Consider the following 19503-nt stretch of genomic DNA (forward strand, 5'->3'; position numbering starts at 1 on the left):
ACACACTGGAACTAACATAGCCGAAGTTTTAAAAGCGGCTATACAAGAGTGGGAGCTTGAAAGGGCTCCTCATAGTACTGCTGTTGTTACTGACAACGCACGCAACATGGAGGTGGCAGTGAGAGAAGCCAGGTTGTCAGCGCATATTAAGGGTGTGTCTCAATCAGCTCCCTCGTTCAGTAAGTGTTTCGCGCACACATCGAATCTTGCAAGCAGGTTTAAATGTTTCTCGCGTCAGTCTCTTGCATGGTCGCGTGAGAAAAGTCGTGGCTTTCTTTCACCGCAGTTCCACAGCAACAGCTGAGCTCACGGAAAAGCAAAAGATGCTTGCGATGCTTTGCTTTAAGAAGTTCTGTCTTAGGCTTCTTAATTCTAGGTTCATGTTAAATTTAACTTTTTTTTTTTTTAGTGACAGACAGACCTATTCAGCTGTTAATTTAAATACAGAAGGTTTTTATTAAACCTTGAAATGTGATCTTGTATGTACAACTAAGAAAGTTATTGAAATTTGTTAATGTTTTTTAAATAAAAATGGTATTTGAATTTCAGTTTCATTTTTAAAATTTTGTTCAAAATATCATGATACATATTGTATCGTGAACCCAGTATCGAGATACGTACCGTATCGCGACCTGAGCATATCGTTACACCCCTAGTGTTTACCAAAACACAAAACGTGTTGCAAAGAAGGCCAGAAACAAAGATCATCCGGTGATATAGTTTTCATCATCATCACGTAGAATAATTTACTAAACTTTTCCCTAACCAAAAGTGGTTATTTGTTATTAATAGATTATATTCACCAATAATACTTTCTTTCAACAAATTAGACATTCTGAATTTTGAATTTCAAAATACATTATGGGGAAAAAAGATATTTAGACACACAGACATCAAGAATCAGCATATAAATCTCAACAATGGTGACATGCTTCATGCCGCAATGCATGCTGGGAGTCATGATTTTTGTACTTTGTTGGCTCCCAGCGTGCATTACAGCATGAAGCATGTCAAAATTGTTGAGATTCATATGCTCATTGTTGATGTCTGTGTGTCTAAATATCTTTTTTACCATAATGTATTTTAAAATTCAAAATTAATAATAATAATAATAATAATAATAATAATAATAATTCTTTACATTCATATAGCGCTTTTCTGGGTACTCAAAGCGCTTTTTTACATACGGAAGGGGGGATCTTCTCAACCACCACCGATGTGCAGCACCACCTGGATGATGCGACGGCAGCCGTATAGCACCAGAACGCCCACCACACACCAGCTTATTGGTGGAGAGGAGACAGAGTGATGAAGCCAATCAGTCTATGGGGATGATTAGGAGATGTCAGAGTGTCTGATCTGTTGAAAGAAAGTATTGTTGGTGAATATAATCTATTAATAACAAATCTTTAGGGAGACCCTTTTGGATCTTCAAAGTTTTGGTGGTGTGGACTTTGAATGGAGACACACAAAATACTCAGGTTTCATTATAACTATATTGATTTGTGTTTCAAAGATATATAAAAGTCATATATGTTTGGAATGACAGAATATTCATTTTTGAACTAACCAGTTTAAGTACTGTCTAAAATGCTGTTTTGTTTTTTTGTCAGAATCAGCAGGAGGAAGAGATCAGAGTCTCCAGAACCCAGCGCTGTGTCTCTAAAGAGTTACAAATCCATGGAACCACCCCTTCAATTAAGTGATGAACCAGTGTCTTCTGATCCTCTGTTAGTATAAACATTTACTTGCTAATTTACTGTTGTTCAGTAAAGATGAATAATTATTTAATAAAGTAAATTAAATGGCACAAAATGCACTCCAAAATATGCAACATATGCACTGTACAGGGGTGCAACTTGAAGAAGGGTGCCAAACTTATTTCTAATAACCAATATATTTCTGATGGTCGTCAGATGTCCTTGTATCACTGTCGTCATTTTTGATGCCCTGTTCTTTTCAATTTCAGCAGGAGGGAGATACATGAGCTGAGATCTGTGCCATCCTCTACATCCCACTATCAGACTCACATCAGGCAAAACAAAACTGAAGCAGTCCTGCAGACACACACACTGGAGACTGGAGACCTGCAGAGAGTCAAATACCAGCACAAAATCAGCATGAAGTACAAGTATGAAAGATTATTTGAGGGAAACAAACTCCAAGGGAATGAAACCCTCCTGAACAGGATCTACACACATCTCTACATCATAGAAGGAGAGAGAGAAGGAGTGAATGAAGAACATGAGGCTTTACAGATGGAGAAAACAGCCAAAACACAACACTCACAAGACACTCCAATTGACTGCAATGACATCTTTAAAGCCTCACCTGAAACAGGATGTGAGGAGAAAGACCAAATCAAAACTGTTCTTACTAAAGGCATCGCTGGAATTGGAAAAACCGTCTCTGTGCAGAAGTTCATTCTGGACTGGGCCGAGGGAAAAGCCAATCAGGATGTAGATTTCATGTTTGTGCTTCCATTTCGAGAGCTGAACTTGATCCGAGATCATCAGTACAGTCTTCACAGACTTCTGCTGGACTTTCATCCTGAACTTCAAGATCTGGATTTAAATATTTATGAGGAGTGTAAAGTTGTGTTCATCTTGGATGGTCTGGATGAAAGCAGAATGACACTGATGTTTTCAGATGCTCAGAAAGTTTCTGATGTGACTGAGACTTCATCAGTGGGTGTGTTGATGTCAAACCTCATGAAAGGAGAGCTGCTTCCCTCTGCTCTCATCTGGATCACCTCCAGACCAGCAGCAGCCAATCAGATCCCCTCCAAATACATAAACCGTCTGACAGAAATTCATGGATTTAATGATCCTCAGAAGGAGGAATATTTCAGGAAGAGAATCAGTGACGAGCATCAAGCCAGCAGAATCATCTCACACATCAGAAGAGCAAGAAGCCTCCACATCATGTGCCACATACCCATCTTCTGCTGGATCTCATCCACTGTGCTTCAGAAGCTCCTGAAAGAAGATCTGAGTGCAGAAATCCCTCAAACTCTGACTGAAATGTACATCCACTTCCTGCTGATTCAGATCAACATGAGGAATCAGAAGTATGAAGAGAGAGATCCAGAGAAACTCCTGCAGTCCAACAGAGAAGTGATTGTGAAACTTGCTGAAGTGGCTTTCAAACAGCTGATGAAGGGCAATGTGATGTTCTATGAGGAGGACCTGAGAGAGAGCGGCATAGACGTCACTGACGCCTCAGTGTATTCTGGGATTTGCACTGAGATCTTTAAGGAGGAATCTGTGATTCATCAGAGGAAAATCTACAGCTTCATTCATCTGAGTGTTCAGGAGTTTCTTGCTGCTTTCTATGTGTTCTACTATTATGTAATAGTACATGTTGACACACTGCAGTTTCTGGATGTAGTTCCTAATCTACATAAGGAAGTAGTAGATAAAGCCCTTAAGAGTGAGAATGGACACCTGGATCTGTTCCTGCGGTTCCTGCTGGGCGTCTCACTGGAGTCCAATCAGAGACTCTTACAGGATCTACTGACACACACAGAGAACAGCTCAGAGAGCATCAGGAGAACCACACAGTACATTAAAGAAAAGATCAAAGATGGACATGGACTCTCCACTGAAAGATCCATCAATCTGTTCCTCTGTCTGCTGGAAGTCAAAGATCAGACTCTGTCCAGAGAGATTCAGGAGTTTGTGAAATCAGACAAACACTCAGAGAAGAAACTCTCTCCTGCTCACTGCTCAACAATCACCTACATGCTTCAGATGTCAGAGGAGGTGTTGGATGAGCTGGACCTCAAGAAATACAACACATCAGATGAGGGAAGAAGAAGACTGATACCAGCTGTGATCAACTGTAGGAAAGCCCTGTGAGTATTTAATCATGTCGTACAGTGAATATTATTTTCTGAATGGAATTACAGTTTCTGTTGGTGTACTAAATGATACATCTTAAACATTCTGCTTTTTTTTTTAGATTTTCATTGTAGTAAAAGACAGTGATATTATTGAAATATATATTGAAGATTGAGGTTAATTATTTAATTCTCATATGTTTTACTCTCTTTCAGTCTTGCTGACTGTAATCTCACTGGTCAACATTGTGAAACTGTGTCATCAGCTCTACAATCCTCAAACTCTGTCCTGAGAGAGCTGGACCTGAGTAACAATGACCTGCAAGATTCAGGAGTAAAGCTACTTTCTGATGGACTGAAGAATCTAAACTGTCAGCTGGAGATACTGAGGTAAGACTATGAGATCACTCAATGCGTCTAACATGACGAAAATCTGTTTTTGCTTATTTGTTTTATCCATCTTTAGGTTGTCTGGCTGTATGGTGACAGAGGAAGGCTGTGGTTATCTGTCTTCAGCTCTGAGATCAAACCCCTTACACCTGAGAGAGCTGGATCTGAGCTACAATCACCCAGGACAATCAGGAGTCCAGCTGCTCAACGACAAACTGAAGGATCCAAACTGCTCACTGCAGATACTCAAGTATGTGGGGCAGTAACATGGTTTTACTCAAGATCACTAACACTGCTAATCAGAGGTGTACAGTAATGAAGTACAAATATTTTGAAACTGTTTTCAAAATATTTAGAAAAATTTTCAAAAATTGTTTTTTCAATATCTACTTTACTCAAATACAAATGTTTTGTTAACTTTTACTTCTCTATATTTTAAAGAGAAAATTTATACTTTTACTCTGATACATTTCTCCAGACTCTGTTGTAAATTTGCCACTGCAAAGTGCAAAAAATAACACCAAGAAAAGGTTTGCTTATCAGTCATAACGATATCCAGTTTATGAATGAATCTTTTAATGCGTTTTTTGTTTGTTTGTTTGTTTGTTTGTTTGTTTTTTTGATTTTTGCATGTTCGAGTTTATGCTCAAGGTAAAAACAGGACATTAGAAACATGACCACAGACTGAAATTGATTTTGATTTTTAATTTGTCTGATTTAATATGACCAGAATGTTTTTAGCCTTAGTGCTGACTGACGGACTAAATGGTTTCTACACCAGCTTTAAGTTGTCTACACACCCTTCATTCATAAATGTAGTTGGGTCTTTTGTGTCACATTTCATGAATTGCTGGAATACATGGAGCCAGTAGGAATGCTATCTGTAGGAGAGGATCTTGGACTGTTAGGTTCTGATTAGGTAATGGACAAGTAAGACCCCCTGATTACCGGTCAGAGCACAAATAATGAGGAGACGGGTAATCAGCTTAAGACTGTGTATTGGAGGCAGAGAGATAGGTCACAGATGTAAATTCAATGATGTACATAGTATGAAATTTAACAAAGTACAATAATTAATAAAGTACAAAATTAATAAATTACAATCATAATAATGTATTTTTGGAAAAATACACACCATAAACGATCATTTGACATTAATAACATACAGTGCCCATATATAGATAAAGGCATGGTGCTAATGAGCAGAATTCAACTTGACATAATACTAATCACTCACTTGGTATTATAACCAAACAGATTAACATAATTAAGATCATTTAGAACCCAGAACATTGATTTGCATCTTAAAGGGTTATTCACCCAAAAATGAAAATTACGTCATTAACTACTCACCCTCATGTTGTTGAAATCTGAGAGCTTTCTGTCCCTTCATTGAAAGCTACATGACTGAAACTTTTAATTTTCAATAAGTTCATAAAGAGATTGTAAGACTAATCCATATGAATAGAGTGGTTTAGTCCAAATTTTTCTGAAAAAAAAGATCACTTTTTATGATCAACAGATTGAATTTCAAAGTTTCAGTTGTGTAGCTGTCTATGCTACACAAAATTTTCTTGGTGTGGTTTTCATCACGCACGCACAAATTTGCTCTCCGTTCTGCTGTCGTTGTTTGCGCGTCTAAAACCTTTGCTTGCAAGTTGAAAAGTGACCAAACTTCTTGCGCCTAGATATTATGTCGCCCAGTGGAATAAAGCTCCACTTTAATTCAAAACTTTTCAATGCACAAGCAAACAATGTCAGGAGAATGAAGTGCAAATTTGCATGATGAACTAAGAAAAACAAAGATTTACTCACACTGCAAAGAATTTTTTAATAAATAAATTTATTTTTTAAAAGTAATTAAAACAGTTCTAAGAAGACTTTTCATTTGCAATATTTTATTTTTTTAATTACAATAGTTTTTGCTCTCGGCCACCATTTGTTTGATTGAGTAATAAACACACACATAAGGGTACTGGGTACATCCGTGACTCAAGATGGTTCGGAAAGGGGGACATGTCCCAGTCATTTGCAAATTATGCACATAGTCATATAACAGTCTATTTCAATCACTAATCTATATAAATGACATTTATATAGATCAGTGATTTCAATAGGAAAACTACAGATAGTCAATTTTCAACCAAAAGAAAGGTAAAAAAGTTAATCAGAGCAGCATATCGTCCATGACCCTCCAAAAAAAAATAAAAAATCCTAACAATATTGCAGATGAATGGGCCTACAGCCACAGTTTTAAGCCCGGGATACACTGCACGATTTTAGCAGTCCTATAAGATTATTACTTTATCACACTGTGCGACATGGATCTACTAAACTTGGGCACGACATGCATGTAGACTGTACGATGATGACACCTATTGTCTTGTAGGTTACGATGCAAGTTTCTATAGAAGAATAAATCGTCATCAGCATGCGCTACTGGTAAACAAAACACCATGTTGAATCACACTTTGGCAGTTGTAGATTTTATGTGTGCTGAAAATAAAAAGGAAGCGGCGAAAGAAGAAGGGAAAAGAGCTTGAGGTAAACAATTTTAAGTTTTAGCTCTATTTCGCGTTGATTTCATGTCGCATCTACTGGCTGGTCAGTAGACGTAGGTCGTAGCAGCAAACACACTGTGCGATGATCATGCTGAATTTCTGACACTGTCACAAAACTATCGTAGGCTATCTTTGGTCGCAAGACCGGGAATGCGGCTGTCCTTGAACCTCTCTCACTGTACGACATAAGACCATCGATTAAGAGCCACAATCACTGAAATCGCCAAGATTGTTTCACGATGGGAATCTTTCATCTGGGACAGCCAAAAATCGTGCTGTGGTTATTTTGTATGAAATATTGACGTTTATAAATAAGCGTTTTGACATACCTGGGGTGTGTTTCCCATACAACGACATAACTCGCTGCTTCACTACAGTGATTTCAGAATGGCTTCTTGATCCTGTTACACTGAATTACCTCTAACAAACTGCATTTTTGGGACAAAAGTCCCCTGGTTATTTCATAACTTAACAAAAAACAAAAAAACAAAAAACAAAACAAAAAAAAACAAGACATAGTCCTTTTAATATAACACAGCCAATATTTATTTGAAAATGCCAAGAAAACAAATATAGTTTTTAACTTGGTATTTTTTTTTATGTTTATTTAAAGATGTAATAGTTAAATCAAAGTCCGGACCATTATCATGAATGACAAGTTTACATTTTGGAACATTATTTTACCCATATTTTGAAATTTACAGTATTTATTTATTAACAAACTAATTAAAATCAATGTTTAGTGACCACTTTTTGATTTTAAAACAGCACCATTTCTCATATGGTTTTTAAAGTCGTTTTTAAAGGTTGTTCCAGCGTCTTGAAATGTTGCCACAGTTCTTATGGTTTTAATCTTTTTTTTTTTTTCTCTTCATGAAATAGTTGTATTGAGTCACTTGATCTTCACTTTATCCTCACTGTGTTATGAATGCTGTTGGTTTTTTGAGCTGGTCTGTGTTTGGAGCTCTGTAGCTAAGTTGTATAATATGAGACTGTTTCTTACCAGAATCCTGAATTTGCTATTTGAATGCAATTTACTATTTGAATGCTAACTTGAATGCTTGTTGAGAAATCTGTATTAATTGATTTTAAAATGCTTACTGATATTTTAGCTGCTTCTAGCACACTTTTAATAATCAAACATTATTCATTTGTGGTTTGTATTTGTCTCTTTCTAGTTTGGATCATGCAGACCCTGTTCGAATCACACCAGGACTGAGAAAATGTAGGTTTTTTCTCTCTCTCTCTCTCTCTCTCTCCCTCCCTCTCACACACACACACATACACACACACTTGACATTTGACATTTGATATTCAACAGTGCTTTGCATCTGCCTACATTGACAGCATTTTCTTTAAGAGCTGCTGTGCAGCCAAAATGATATACCAGTTATCACTGTAAAGCTGCTTTGACACAATCTGCATTGTAAAAAGCGCTACATAAATAAAGGTGACTTGACACACGGTTTCAAAATTGCCCATTTCTCATCTCTCTTCTTGTGTTCAGATGCCTGTGATCTCACACTGGATCCAAACACCGCACACACTCAACTCATCCTGTCTGATGAAAACAGAAGGGCGAAACACATCATAGATCCACAGTCATATCCTGATCATCCAGAGAGATTTGAGCACCATGAGCAGGTTTTGTGTCGAGAGCGTCTGAATGGACGCTGTTACTGGGAGGCTGAATGGACTGGATGGGCCTATATAGCAGTGACATATAAAGGAATCAACAGGAAAGGAGGCAGTGACTCTTGGTTTGGATACAATGACAAATCCTGGAGTCTGTACTGCACTGAAAACAGATATTCTGCCTGGCACAGTAATAAGAAAACTGACATACCAGCCCCTTCACCGCAATCTAATAGGGTAGGAGTGTATGTGGACGTGTCAGCCGGCTCTCTGTCATACTACAGTGTCTCTGACACACACACACTCACACACATACACACATTTAACACCAAATTCACTGAACCCCTCTATGCTGGATTCAGGGTGTTTGAATCCTCATTGTCTCTGTGTCAGATTTAACAATCTGCTTTGAGCAGGGGTGTAAGTACAGACAGTGCAGGCAGTGCAGCCGCACTGGGCCCGTGCAGCAGGGAGGCCCGCAGCACATGCAAGCGGGCCCCTGGTGACGAAGTGACTCTGCAGGATACTGGGGATACTCACATTTCAAATGAAATGCGCTAGTTTGAGATTCGAAATCACGCTCTACCGCTTACTGTCGACCATATATATCAGAGCATGTGAGCGTAGGCTCAGTATTCTGCTCTATGCCAGCACGCTCCACAATGTGAATTTTTTTATTTAAAAGTAGACATTTCACACTTTCTTTAGACATATGTTTCATTTTTGTATGATAAGTAGGCCTATTCGCTGAGTTTCAGTTCATCTTTGAGAAGTGTTTCAGAAAGATTCTCACGGAGACAGAGACAGCTGAAAGCGCACCCTGTTTTGTTTTATTTTACTAAAGTTTTAGTAAAATGTTTAGTTTGAGGTCACCATCATGGAGATCAGCGTTTGCTTTAGTTGAGCTCAGGAACCTTGACTTTTGTTGAGTTGCTTCTTTATCAGCAATTGCAGGTGTTTTCAGAAAACATTTCTGCATTGATAAAGCAGATCAACATGCCTGTTTTAATGGTCAAATGACTATGTTAAAGTGGTGACCTCAAACGAAACATTTTCAATAAGACATCAACATCTAAACCTCTGTTAATTCCCAGTAAGAGCTTCTGTAGACGTGTGACAGAAATAAAGTCAGTCTGGTTAGTAATAAGTGAAGCTGGTGATGCTGTTTGTGGAGTTGTTGAATCAGATCTTCAGAGATTTAATGTCTTTTATCTTCAGTTCATCTAAGGCTGTGGCTGAAGAAAGTTGTAGTTTGTGTTCTTATTTCTCTTTCTTTCAGTGTTTGTTCACAGCAGGTGTTTGAATGATTGAAAGAATGTTTCAGGAACATCTTACTAACCTTTAAATAACATTCTACTAACATTAAGGAAACTGGACATTTTTATGTTCTTGGAATGTTACAAATCAACGTTCCTAGAATGTTGAATTTTAGATCAAAATTAAGTTGAATAAAACGTTTGAGGAACATTATACCTTATAAAAACGTTCCTCTAACGTCAAGAAAACTGGACGTTTTTTATGTTCCCAGAACCAACACTGAATATTTAGAGAACGTTCTTATAACACAATTCTGTTAGCTGGGTAGCCTATATAGATTCATATTTGTTTAATATTAGCCTATAATATTATTATTTTTTTAATTTCACGTATGTTAATTATGAAAAGTGAACAGCGTGCGCAAGATAGGCTACATCATAAGATGCGCAGTATATTGGGAGATATGGATCAAACATGATTTTGACCAATTCATTAAAGGGGTCATAAAACCCTAAACCAAATTTTTCAGATTTATGTGTGGTAAACATGATAGAAGTCAATGTTACCATCCGTTAGTTTTGAATGTATGAGAAAAGTATTTAATTTTAAAAAAAAAATTGCGCTATTTTCAACTTCCAGGTTTAAATTCATCTTTGTGTCAACATCACAAGATGTGACTTTTCTCGTACTATAGTACAGTGATGACTGATCGGTGTCTCATAATCAGCGTTGCCAAGTTGGGCTACTTTAACACTGTTGCCGCGGGTTGTATTTCATGTCCGGGGGTTAAAGAGACCCAAATAACATGATGTTTAGCCTCTGGAATGCTAATTTTACCAGGGGAACCCCGCCAAAAACATGGATATTATCCCCCGGAACGCAATTTTTACCGGGGAACCCACCTGAAACGCGATTGGGCTAGTTTTGAGTAGCAATTGGGCGGGTTTTGTTGTGAAAACCTGTCAACCCTGCTCATAATTATTCATGAGACTGCGTGTCCTTATCCTATGAGAAGACGCGTTGCTTAATTCTTGACAGCACGTGCTTAATTATTCATGACAGCATGCGACAGCATTTCCTCTGACAGGCGCTTCAAATAGTGAGATCGCATACAATAAGAGAGAGTTGCATTAATAGATCAAAAATGAGTGTTTGTTCTTGCTTTGTAAGAGCTTCTTTGTCGCACGGGTTCTCTTCAATATCCGTGTCACTGACAAAAATTCGATTCATCCCCACTGTGAGTATAACTGGTATTTACGGCTCTTTAACTGATCAAATGGCTTATGTAAACGCGCAAAATAAGACTCAGAAGTTATCAAAGATGCAACAGCGTGTTCATAGATGTATTCAATGCAGAGAACAAAATGCGAATGGCTGTGCATTTATGTGTGCATTACTATTGTAAAAACCATGTGTATATTGTGTTGCATGTAATGGTAATTTGCAGTGTGTATTTGTGGTTTAATGCTTTTAATGATGGTGAAATAAAACTGTCTGAATCAGAAGCCGTTGCTGTGCTGTCAGTCTCCCCTCATCCCCCTCCACTCCGCAGCTGAACCACGCCCACTTCTGTAGCATTTTTCAAAACTGGTGAGAAACTGACTGCTGCTGAAACAGGGTTTCATGACCCTTTAAGTTTTGTTTTGTAGAAAGCCTTTCTTTAAAGTGAATTTCGTTTTGTAGCCTACAACTTTTCTTAATGTTTCATCAACCAATTGCCTGTATTTAATAAATAAGAGCAAACCAAGAACGTCGGGTGTGGAATTGATTGAAGTGCGTAACAAATGAACCCACTAGCATGCATGTTTCCGCTGCCTTTGAGCAAGGCTGAGACAAGATGTCTCTGTTTTTAATACATTTCTTGAATGCATGTCTTAATTAGAGTAGGTCTATAGATAGGTACAGTGCTGTAAGTAGGTGTTGTGCCAAATTTCGACCCCCTGCCAGATTATTACCCCCCTAGTAGTGGTAGGTTTAGGAGTAGGTGTCCCCCAGGGGTTAGGATTATTTTGTTAATTTGTTTCTCACACTTTAATGAATGCTACAGCTTACTGTAGTATTAACTATAGTGAACTGATCAACTGTAATAAATACTGAAGTATACTTTAATTTTACTACAGTAAATTGTATTGTAGAAATAGTTGTAGAAAACAGTATTGGGTAATTTGTTTATATTACTATACAGGTGCTGGTCATATAATTAGAATATCATCAAAAAGTTCATTTTTTTTATTATAAATTATTTTTAAAAATGAAACTTTCATATATTCTAGATTCCCTACATGTAAAGTAAAACATTTCAAAAGTTTTTTTTTTTTTTAATTTTGATGATTAGAGCATACAGCTCATGAAAGTCCAAAATCCAGTATTTCAAAATATTAGAATGTTTCCTAAAATCAATCAAAAAATGGATTTGCAAAACAGAAAAGTTAAAGTTCTTTAAAGTATGTTCTTTTGTGCACTCAATACTTGATCGGCAGGACATATTACAGCAAATGACTTGCTCCTAGCACAGATTACTGCATCAGTGAAGTGTGGCATGGAAGTGATCAGCCTGTGGCACTGCTGAGGCACTATTGAGCCTTCAGATCATCTGTATATTGTTGGATCGACTGTTTCTCATCTTTCTCTTGAAAATATCCCATAGATTCAGGTCAGGCATATTGGCTGGCCAATAAAGCACAGTAATATCATGGTCAGCAAACCACTTGGAAGTGGTTTTTGCACTGTGGGCAGATGCTAAAGTCCTGCTGGAAAAGGATATCAGCATCTCCATAAAGCTTGTCAGCAGATGGAAGCATAAAGTGCTCCAAAATCTCCTGGAAGATGGCTGCATTGACTTTGCACTTGATAAAACACAATGGACCAACACCAGCAGACGTCACGCCCCCCCAAATCATTATTGACTTCAGAAACTTCACACTAGACTTCAAGCAGCTTGGATTCTGTGCCTCTCCAGTCTTCCTTCAGACTCTGGGACCATGATTTCAACATGAAATGCAAAATTTACTTTTATCTGAAAAGAGGACTTTCGACCACTGTTCACTGTCCAGTTCTTTTTCTCCTTAGCCCAGGTAAGATGCTTCTGACGTTGTCTTTGGTTCAGAAGTGGCTTGGTAGTCCTTTTCCTGAAGATGTCTGAGTGTGGTGACTCTTGATGCGCTGACTCCGGCTTCATTCTACTCATTGTGAAGCTCTCCCAAGTGTTTGAATCGGCTTTACTTGACAGTATTCTCAAGCTTGCGGTCATCCCTGTTGCTTGTGCACCTTTGCCTACCCAATTTCTTCCTTCCAGTCAACTTTGCATTTAATATGCTTTGATACATCACTCTGTAAACAGCCACCCCATTCAGTAATGACCTTCTGTGACTTACTCTCTTTGTGGAGGGTGTCAATGATTGTCTCCTGGACCATTGCCAAGTCAGCAGTCTTCCCCATTAGTGTGGTTTCAAAAAACAAAAGATACCCGGAATTTATACTGTAGGGATGGTCATTTAATGAAACTCAAATGTAAATATTCTAATATTTTGAGATACTGGATTTTGGACTTTCATTAGCTGTACGCTCTAATCAACAAATTTACAAAAAAAAAAAACTTTTGAAATGTTTTACTTTACATGTAGGGAATCTAGAATATATGAAAGTTTCATTTTTTAAAATAATTTACAATAAAAAAATGAACTTTTTCACGATATTCTAATTATATGACCAGCACCTGTAGTTGTTATATTACCACAGCAACTATAGAATTACCACAACAAATGAATTCAAGAAATTTACTATAGTATTTTTTTATTGCGACCCTGATGATAAAGTTTGCAACACATGTGAATTTGATTGAGAATGAACCACTTTAAAAAGCTATGGAGAAAGTCAAACATGATCTAAAAACAGCCATTAAAAGACTGATGAAAAAGAGGTAAACATCATCCTGCACCAACTTAAATTAGAAAGCTTTTTAAACTACTCATGACCACCTTTACTAGAATTTATGACACTCTATTGTATTTATTGTGGTAAATTTTGACTAACTTGTAGAATTTATAATAGATAATCTGTTAAGGGAATAGATATTTCACTAAAGATTTGTATCACAGCTGTGGCATGTTAGCTATAGTTTCTAAATGTGTAGGTTGCTATTTTTCATAACAGATGCTTTAGATAAAAAAGAAAAAAGTTAACATGCCCTAAACATGGTAATGACACGCCATCAATGGTCTTACCTGTAATTATATCCTTATTGTAATTCACAAGTTTACACATACATGAAATCAAAATAAAGTCATTTGTATAGTAATTTATGCGTATTTGGTGTGCTGTCTGGGGGAGGGCTCCGAGCTCAGAATTTGGCCCGAACCCATAGTACCCCCCTCCTTAACTGGGATAGAAACCAGCCAAGAGTGAGGTGATGGGGTGGTAGAGGGATGCTGTGAAACTTGTCGCGGGATAGAGGTGAGAGACTGCTTTATATATTGGCTTCCTCTTGCACTGATTTTTGTTAAATTAAAACTTCATCAAATGCTAAACAATTACAAGAACTATGTTATTTTTACATAAGGCCAAGAAAGACTTTAAAGTCTGAACCTTCTTGAATTATTGACTAAACAATTGTTCTTCCTCATGTGTAAAATGGGTTCTGATGATAATGACAGATATTATTTTGCAAAAACAAACAAACAAATAAATAAACCTCAATAGGGAGCATGCCCTGGGACCATGTTAAACGCTTCACACTTCAACCCCTCAATGTTCAAACCAAAACTACACCCTTGCAACTGAGGGAGACAACCAATCTCTGGGGCCCGTCATTAATAAGTCACGCCACTGGCTTTGAGAAACAATTAAAACAAACTATTTTTAATCTTTTCCCTTATGCACATAAATATTAGATTCTGTGAAATAAAAATAAAAATGTTTTGATTTGTGCATGATTATCCATGAACAAGCCCATCAAATGAACACAACACCACATTCCAAAGATCACAGTGATCTCCCACCGAACCATTCATAAAAATGAATCTGTGGTGCCTAAATTGCTGAAGGAGATGTCTCTCCCATGCCTGCTTAACTTCAAACTAGGGTAATGACAGAGCTGACAATAAAGAAGACCCTCCTTTGTCCACAAACCTAAAAAGGTAAAGGACAATTAAGGGCACAAAAACTGTTTATTGTACTGTGATATTATTAACTAATAAATGTACTAAACTGAAATGTTGTCCCTGAGTGCCGTAACGACATCTCTCATTAAGGTTTGCAACTTTACAAAGTAAACAATAATCCGAAAAACACTTAGCCTCTTCGCTAATTAGCACACAAAATACCATCGGTATGCTACTTCCGCCGCCTTACCGGAAGTTGTACCCACGTTCTTTTTTACAGTAGCGCCCCGTGGAAACAGGTGGATATAAATGAAGATGACTTGACTTGACTTGACTATTTAAGAATATATAAGGGATAATATACGGTCAGCCAGTCATAATGTTGATGTGTGTCTGTACCCCCAGATTTTGTTCAAACCCCTCATACCTGAGAGAGCTGGATCTGAGCTACAATCACCCAGGACAATCAGGAGTCCAGCTGCTCAACCACAAACTAAATGATCCAAACTGCTCACTGCAGATTCTCAAGTATGTTTAGCAGTTATGACTCATATGTCTGCATGTGATTAATGTCACCTAAGAGGAATCTTTTCTTAAGAAATTGCTAGTGAAATATTTTTTATAGTATCATTACTTTTTTAACTGGCTTTATCTGATGTAAAATAGCAGAATCCATAAATCTCACATAAGAAAAAACATTGATATGCTATCACAATTTGCACACTTTTTTTGTGGTCTTTTGTTTGCGATGTTTGATTGCAATGTTTTGTGGTCTGCGCTGAAGCAAAACCATGGGCCATATTCAAAAAAAAAAAAAAATCTTAAGGCTAATAGTTGCAACTCTTAAAAATTAGGGGGCATGTTGCTCCTAATTTTAGGACTAGTACATTTTTTTTTTTATCTAAGAGTATTTCACCAAGTATTTAATGTTAAAACTAGCTCCTAAACCCAGGACAGCTTAAGGCAAGCTCTCACCACATGATAGCATTTTGCTGTCACAAACAGATTTTGTCATAAATAGAAGGTCTATGACAAAAAAACTTGGATCATGGCCAACAAGGGCTTGACTAAAGGTCTTGAGGTTTATGCACCTCATCTGCATTGTGTAGTATGAGCGCTGCTACAACAAGAATAAGACAGATGACAAGAAACCTAGTTCTGTAGTGAGAGCACCACAGAAATTCAGTTAGTTTTACAGTCCTGTAGTTTGCAAGCTTGCTTTTAGAAGACATTGTAACAAGGGAGCCAGGAAGGCAGGCAGAGACAAGGATCTACATGCAGGATGATTTAATAAACAAAACAAACAGGAACCAGGAAACATGCAGGGCAGGAGCACAAGCATCTATATCTAACAACTGACAACCAACGCAGTAAACACTGGGGCTTAAATACACAACATAACTAGATTAACAAGACAGGTGAGAAGAGAACAATTTGGGATTAATTTGAGGAACCAAAAGAACTACAAAACTAGACACAGTAAGCAGGAACTAAAACAAACAAAAAAATTAAAAGTCGACAAAACTAAAGAGCAGAGAGGCAGAACATGACAGTCCTCATGCTGCTGTTGTCAATGACATCAGCCTTTAAATAGTTATCGCCTGAATCGCAAAGGTTATTATTTGTTTCCTTTCTATTAGTTCAACAAATAGCAACAGTTGCGCTTCCATCTAGTTTGTCTTCTTTTTGGTGCTTCTGTATTATCCATTGCTTATATGCTTACAGTATTTTAAAATGTTGTTTAAATATAGACAATAATTATTTTAATTTATTAGGGCCAACTGTAAAGAATTAGCTATCAGTAGCACATACAGTACATGACTATATGTTCTATTTAGATTTTACACAGATACACATACAATATTCACATGTGTGTGTGCTATTGTTTTTGCTATTCTTTGCTAAGTATCCCTTTTTTTTCCTCGCTTTCTACTTTCTTGTTCCTTGTACACGTTCCATCAGTTCATCTATGTTGTCCATGGCACGGTGCCATTCTCCTTCATGCTGTCTGTCTGCTCCGTTTCTTTACCAACCATTGGGGGCGAATTAAAAGTAACATCATCTTTAGTAAAACCTTAGTAATTCCTTAGTAAACTTGCTCTTAACAGTTTGTGAATAGGTTTTAAGCTAAAACTCTTAGCTAGGAACTCTTGTTAAGGCATCATCATAAAAGCATTGTAAAAGTAATCTATATACACTGAACCAATGAGGTTTGTTCTAGTGTGTCATGCAAGCAAGTTTAATCTTTTGTGTTTACTATATTTGATGCACTGTACGTATGTGCATTGATCAGTGTTTATAAAATTAAATTTGAATAAAAGCCTAAATTAAATTTGTTTATCATAAAGTTGTGTATTTTCAGAAGACTTGGATTAAACTGCTTGAATCATACTTTTATGATGCCTTTATGTTCTTTTTTAGATCTTGAAATGTTTGGTTGCATGGACTGTCAGTGAAGGAACAGAAATCTCTCAGGCTTCATTAAAAATATCTTTGTTTGTGTGTCGAAGATCAGTCTGATGGGTTTAGAATGTCATGAGGGAGAGTAAATGACAGAATTTACATCTTTGTGGGATCTCAATTATAACAATCTTCCCACATATATAATTTGTGTGTGTGTGTGTGTGTGTGTCTGTATGGTTTGGACCATGGAGGAGATATCTGGATCAGACCAGGATTGCGAAAATGTAAGTCCTCTCTCTCTCTCTCTCTCTCTCTCTCTCTCTCTCTCTCTCTCTCTCTCTCTCTCTCTCTCTCTCTCTCTCTCTCATGCACATGCACACACACACACACACACACACACACACCTGTGCATATTTAACAGTGTCACTGATGTTCTCCTCTCTCTTCTTGTGTTCAGATGCCTGTGATCTCACACTGGATCCAAACACAGCACACACTCAACTCATCCTGTCTGAGGACAACAGAAAAACAACATTTGTGAAGGAGCATCAGTCATATGCTGATCATCCAGAGAGATTTGAGAACCAAGAGCAGATTTTGTGTCGAGAGAGTCTGACTGGACGCTGTTACTGGGAGGCTGAATGGAGTGGATCGGGTCATGTAGCAGTGGCGTATAAAGGAATCAGCAGGAAAAGTGGGATTGACTGTTGGTTTGGACTCAATGAACAGTCCTGGAGTATGTACTGTTCTGATATGAATTACACTGTCTGGTTCAATAATAACAGCACTGATGTATCTGGCCCTTCAGCCCGCTCTGGTAGAATAGGCATCTTTCTGGATGTGTCGGCCGGCACTCTGTCCTTCTACAGTGTCTCTGACACACACACACTCACACACATACACAAATTCAACACCACATTCACTGAACCCCTCTATGCTGGATTTGGGGTTTATCCTGAATCTTCAGTGTCTCTGTGTCAGATTTAACAACCTGCTGTGATGAACCACAGAGACACATTTCCCCCTCAGAGCAAAAAAATGGCAAGGTAATTGCGATTTTAAATCTTTTCATTGCAACTGTCTCACAATTGTGACATCAATTAAGTCATGAGTGCAAGAAATTTTCAGTTGTGAGCTATAGTCACATTGTAATGTATGAGGTCGCTTTGTGAAAAATAAGTCAGATTGTAATATAAATTTGCAGTGTGAGAAGTAGTTGCAGATCTGAGATTTAAAGTCACATTGTATGATATAAAGTCACAATTACCAGAAATAAATTCCTAATTATGAGATACAAAGCCACAGTTGCAAGAAAATGAATGAATCAAATTATGCAATTCACAGGGATATTAATCATTGCCAATTAAATATAGAGCAGTAGAATTTGGCTGTGTTTCACTCTATTGAAGACAGTGGTGTTCAACAATGTTCTCCTTCAATGAGCTACAGAGAGCAACTTCCACAGGTGCAAATAAGAGATGTGATTGGTCAGATGTTCTGTCATATTGCTAATGTAACTGATATAGAAATTATATTGTTAAATATACTGAGTAGAATGAACACAAATTCATGTTCATGTCTGCATGCCTGGTATAGCTGTCTATGTGTGAGAGTTTCCCTTTAATTGAGTCATGATGTCTTATTTCCCATGTTGGCTCTTATTCTTCCCTGTTGCACCTGTTCCCTGTGGACAGACGTCACACTCACACACTGTCTGCTCCATTTTATGTGTCTTTCTGATTTCTCAATCTGTTTCCATTCTTCATCTACATTGGTTCCTCTCTCATGTCCTGAATGGATGTGTTGTTGGAGTCTCTGCTGCTGGACGGGGGTCTCTGTGAGTCTATGTGTCCAGGACAGTCATCTCTCTGTGGGACACGGCTGGAGTCTGTCTGGATCATCTGACCGCTGTGAGCCGTGACTGAGAGAAACGTCTGACACACACGAGGGACGCATGGAACGACTTCAAGTTATAACACACGCACGCAGGTGACTATTTGACCACAAGCACATCTGTCAACTCAAACTAATTTAATTCTTCTTTTGCCATGTTTTACCCCAGACAAATGGGTGAAAAAAAAAACGATGAAAAAAAAAAAAATGATGATAACTGATCCATTTCTGAAAGCTCTGATGATATTAAATGGATTCTCTGTATGTGTCATAATGATACTGTACAGTAATTGAGGACATCAGAACACATGCTGATCAAGAAATGGGATGGGGGAAAAATATCTTAGGCCAACTTTTAATGTTGGCTTGATAAAAATCATGATTTTTAATCAAGATCATGCTTTATCAGCAAAACAGCTATTAT

The 19503-nt window shown here is 37.6% G+C and overlaps 1 protein-coding gene and 2 long non-coding RNA genes across 19 annotated transcripts in view; 1 reads left to right on the plus strand and 2 right to left on the minus strand.

The window, feature by feature from the left end:
* Nucleotides 1–19503, plus strand: part of LOC127501582 (NACHT, LRR and PYD domains-containing protein 3-like) — a 132109-nt gene that overhangs the window by 55915 nt on the left and 56691 nt on the right. For 3 of the 16 annotated variants that reach the window (XR_007926778.1, XM_051873972.1, XM_051874147.1), the window contains exons 5-9: nucleotides 1614–1730; nucleotides 1970–3856; nucleotides 4058–4231; nucleotides 4308–4481; nucleotides 7971–8017. Coding sequence is in view for 11 of the 16 variants with exons in the window: in XM_051873972.1 (XP_051729932.1) it covers nucleotides 1614–1730; nucleotides 1970–3856; nucleotides 4058–4231; nucleotides 4308–4481; nucleotides 7971–8017 (2399 nt within the window). In the remaining 5 variants the exon portion in view is untranslated. Of the gene's footprint in view, nucleotides 1–1613; nucleotides 1731–1969; nucleotides 3857–4057; nucleotides 4232–4307; nucleotides 4482–7970; nucleotides 8018–8299; nucleotides 11190–15188; nucleotides 15312–17423; nucleotides 17471–17643; nucleotides 18174–19503 lie in introns of those variants that run through there. The other 13 variants (XM_051873837.1, XM_051874323.1, XM_051874237.1 and 10 more) reach the window with 10 other exon arrangements.
* The window catches only part of LOC127508729 (uncharacterized), a 227056-nt gene that overhangs the window by 49133 nt on the left and 158420 nt on the right, over nucleotides 1–19503 (minus strand). The window lies entirely within an intron of this gene.
* The window catches only part of LOC127508719 (uncharacterized), a 49923-nt gene continuing 39815 nt past the window's right edge, over nucleotides 9396–19503 (minus strand). The window contains exon 2 of the long non-coding RNA XR_007928873.1: nucleotides 9396–14268. This is a non-coding gene — a long non-coding RNA (uncharacterized LOC127508719). The remainder of the gene's footprint in view (nucleotides 14269–19503) is intronic.

The sequence above is a fragment of the Ctenopharyngodon idella genome, chromosome 1 (assembly GCF_019924925.1).
Source record: "Ctenopharyngodon idella isolate HZGC_01 chromosome 1, HZGC01, whole genome shotgun sequence".
In the NCBI taxonomy this organism is placed as follows: Eukaryota; Metazoa; Chordata; class Actinopteri; order Cypriniformes; family Xenocyprididae; genus Ctenopharyngodon; species Ctenopharyngodon idella.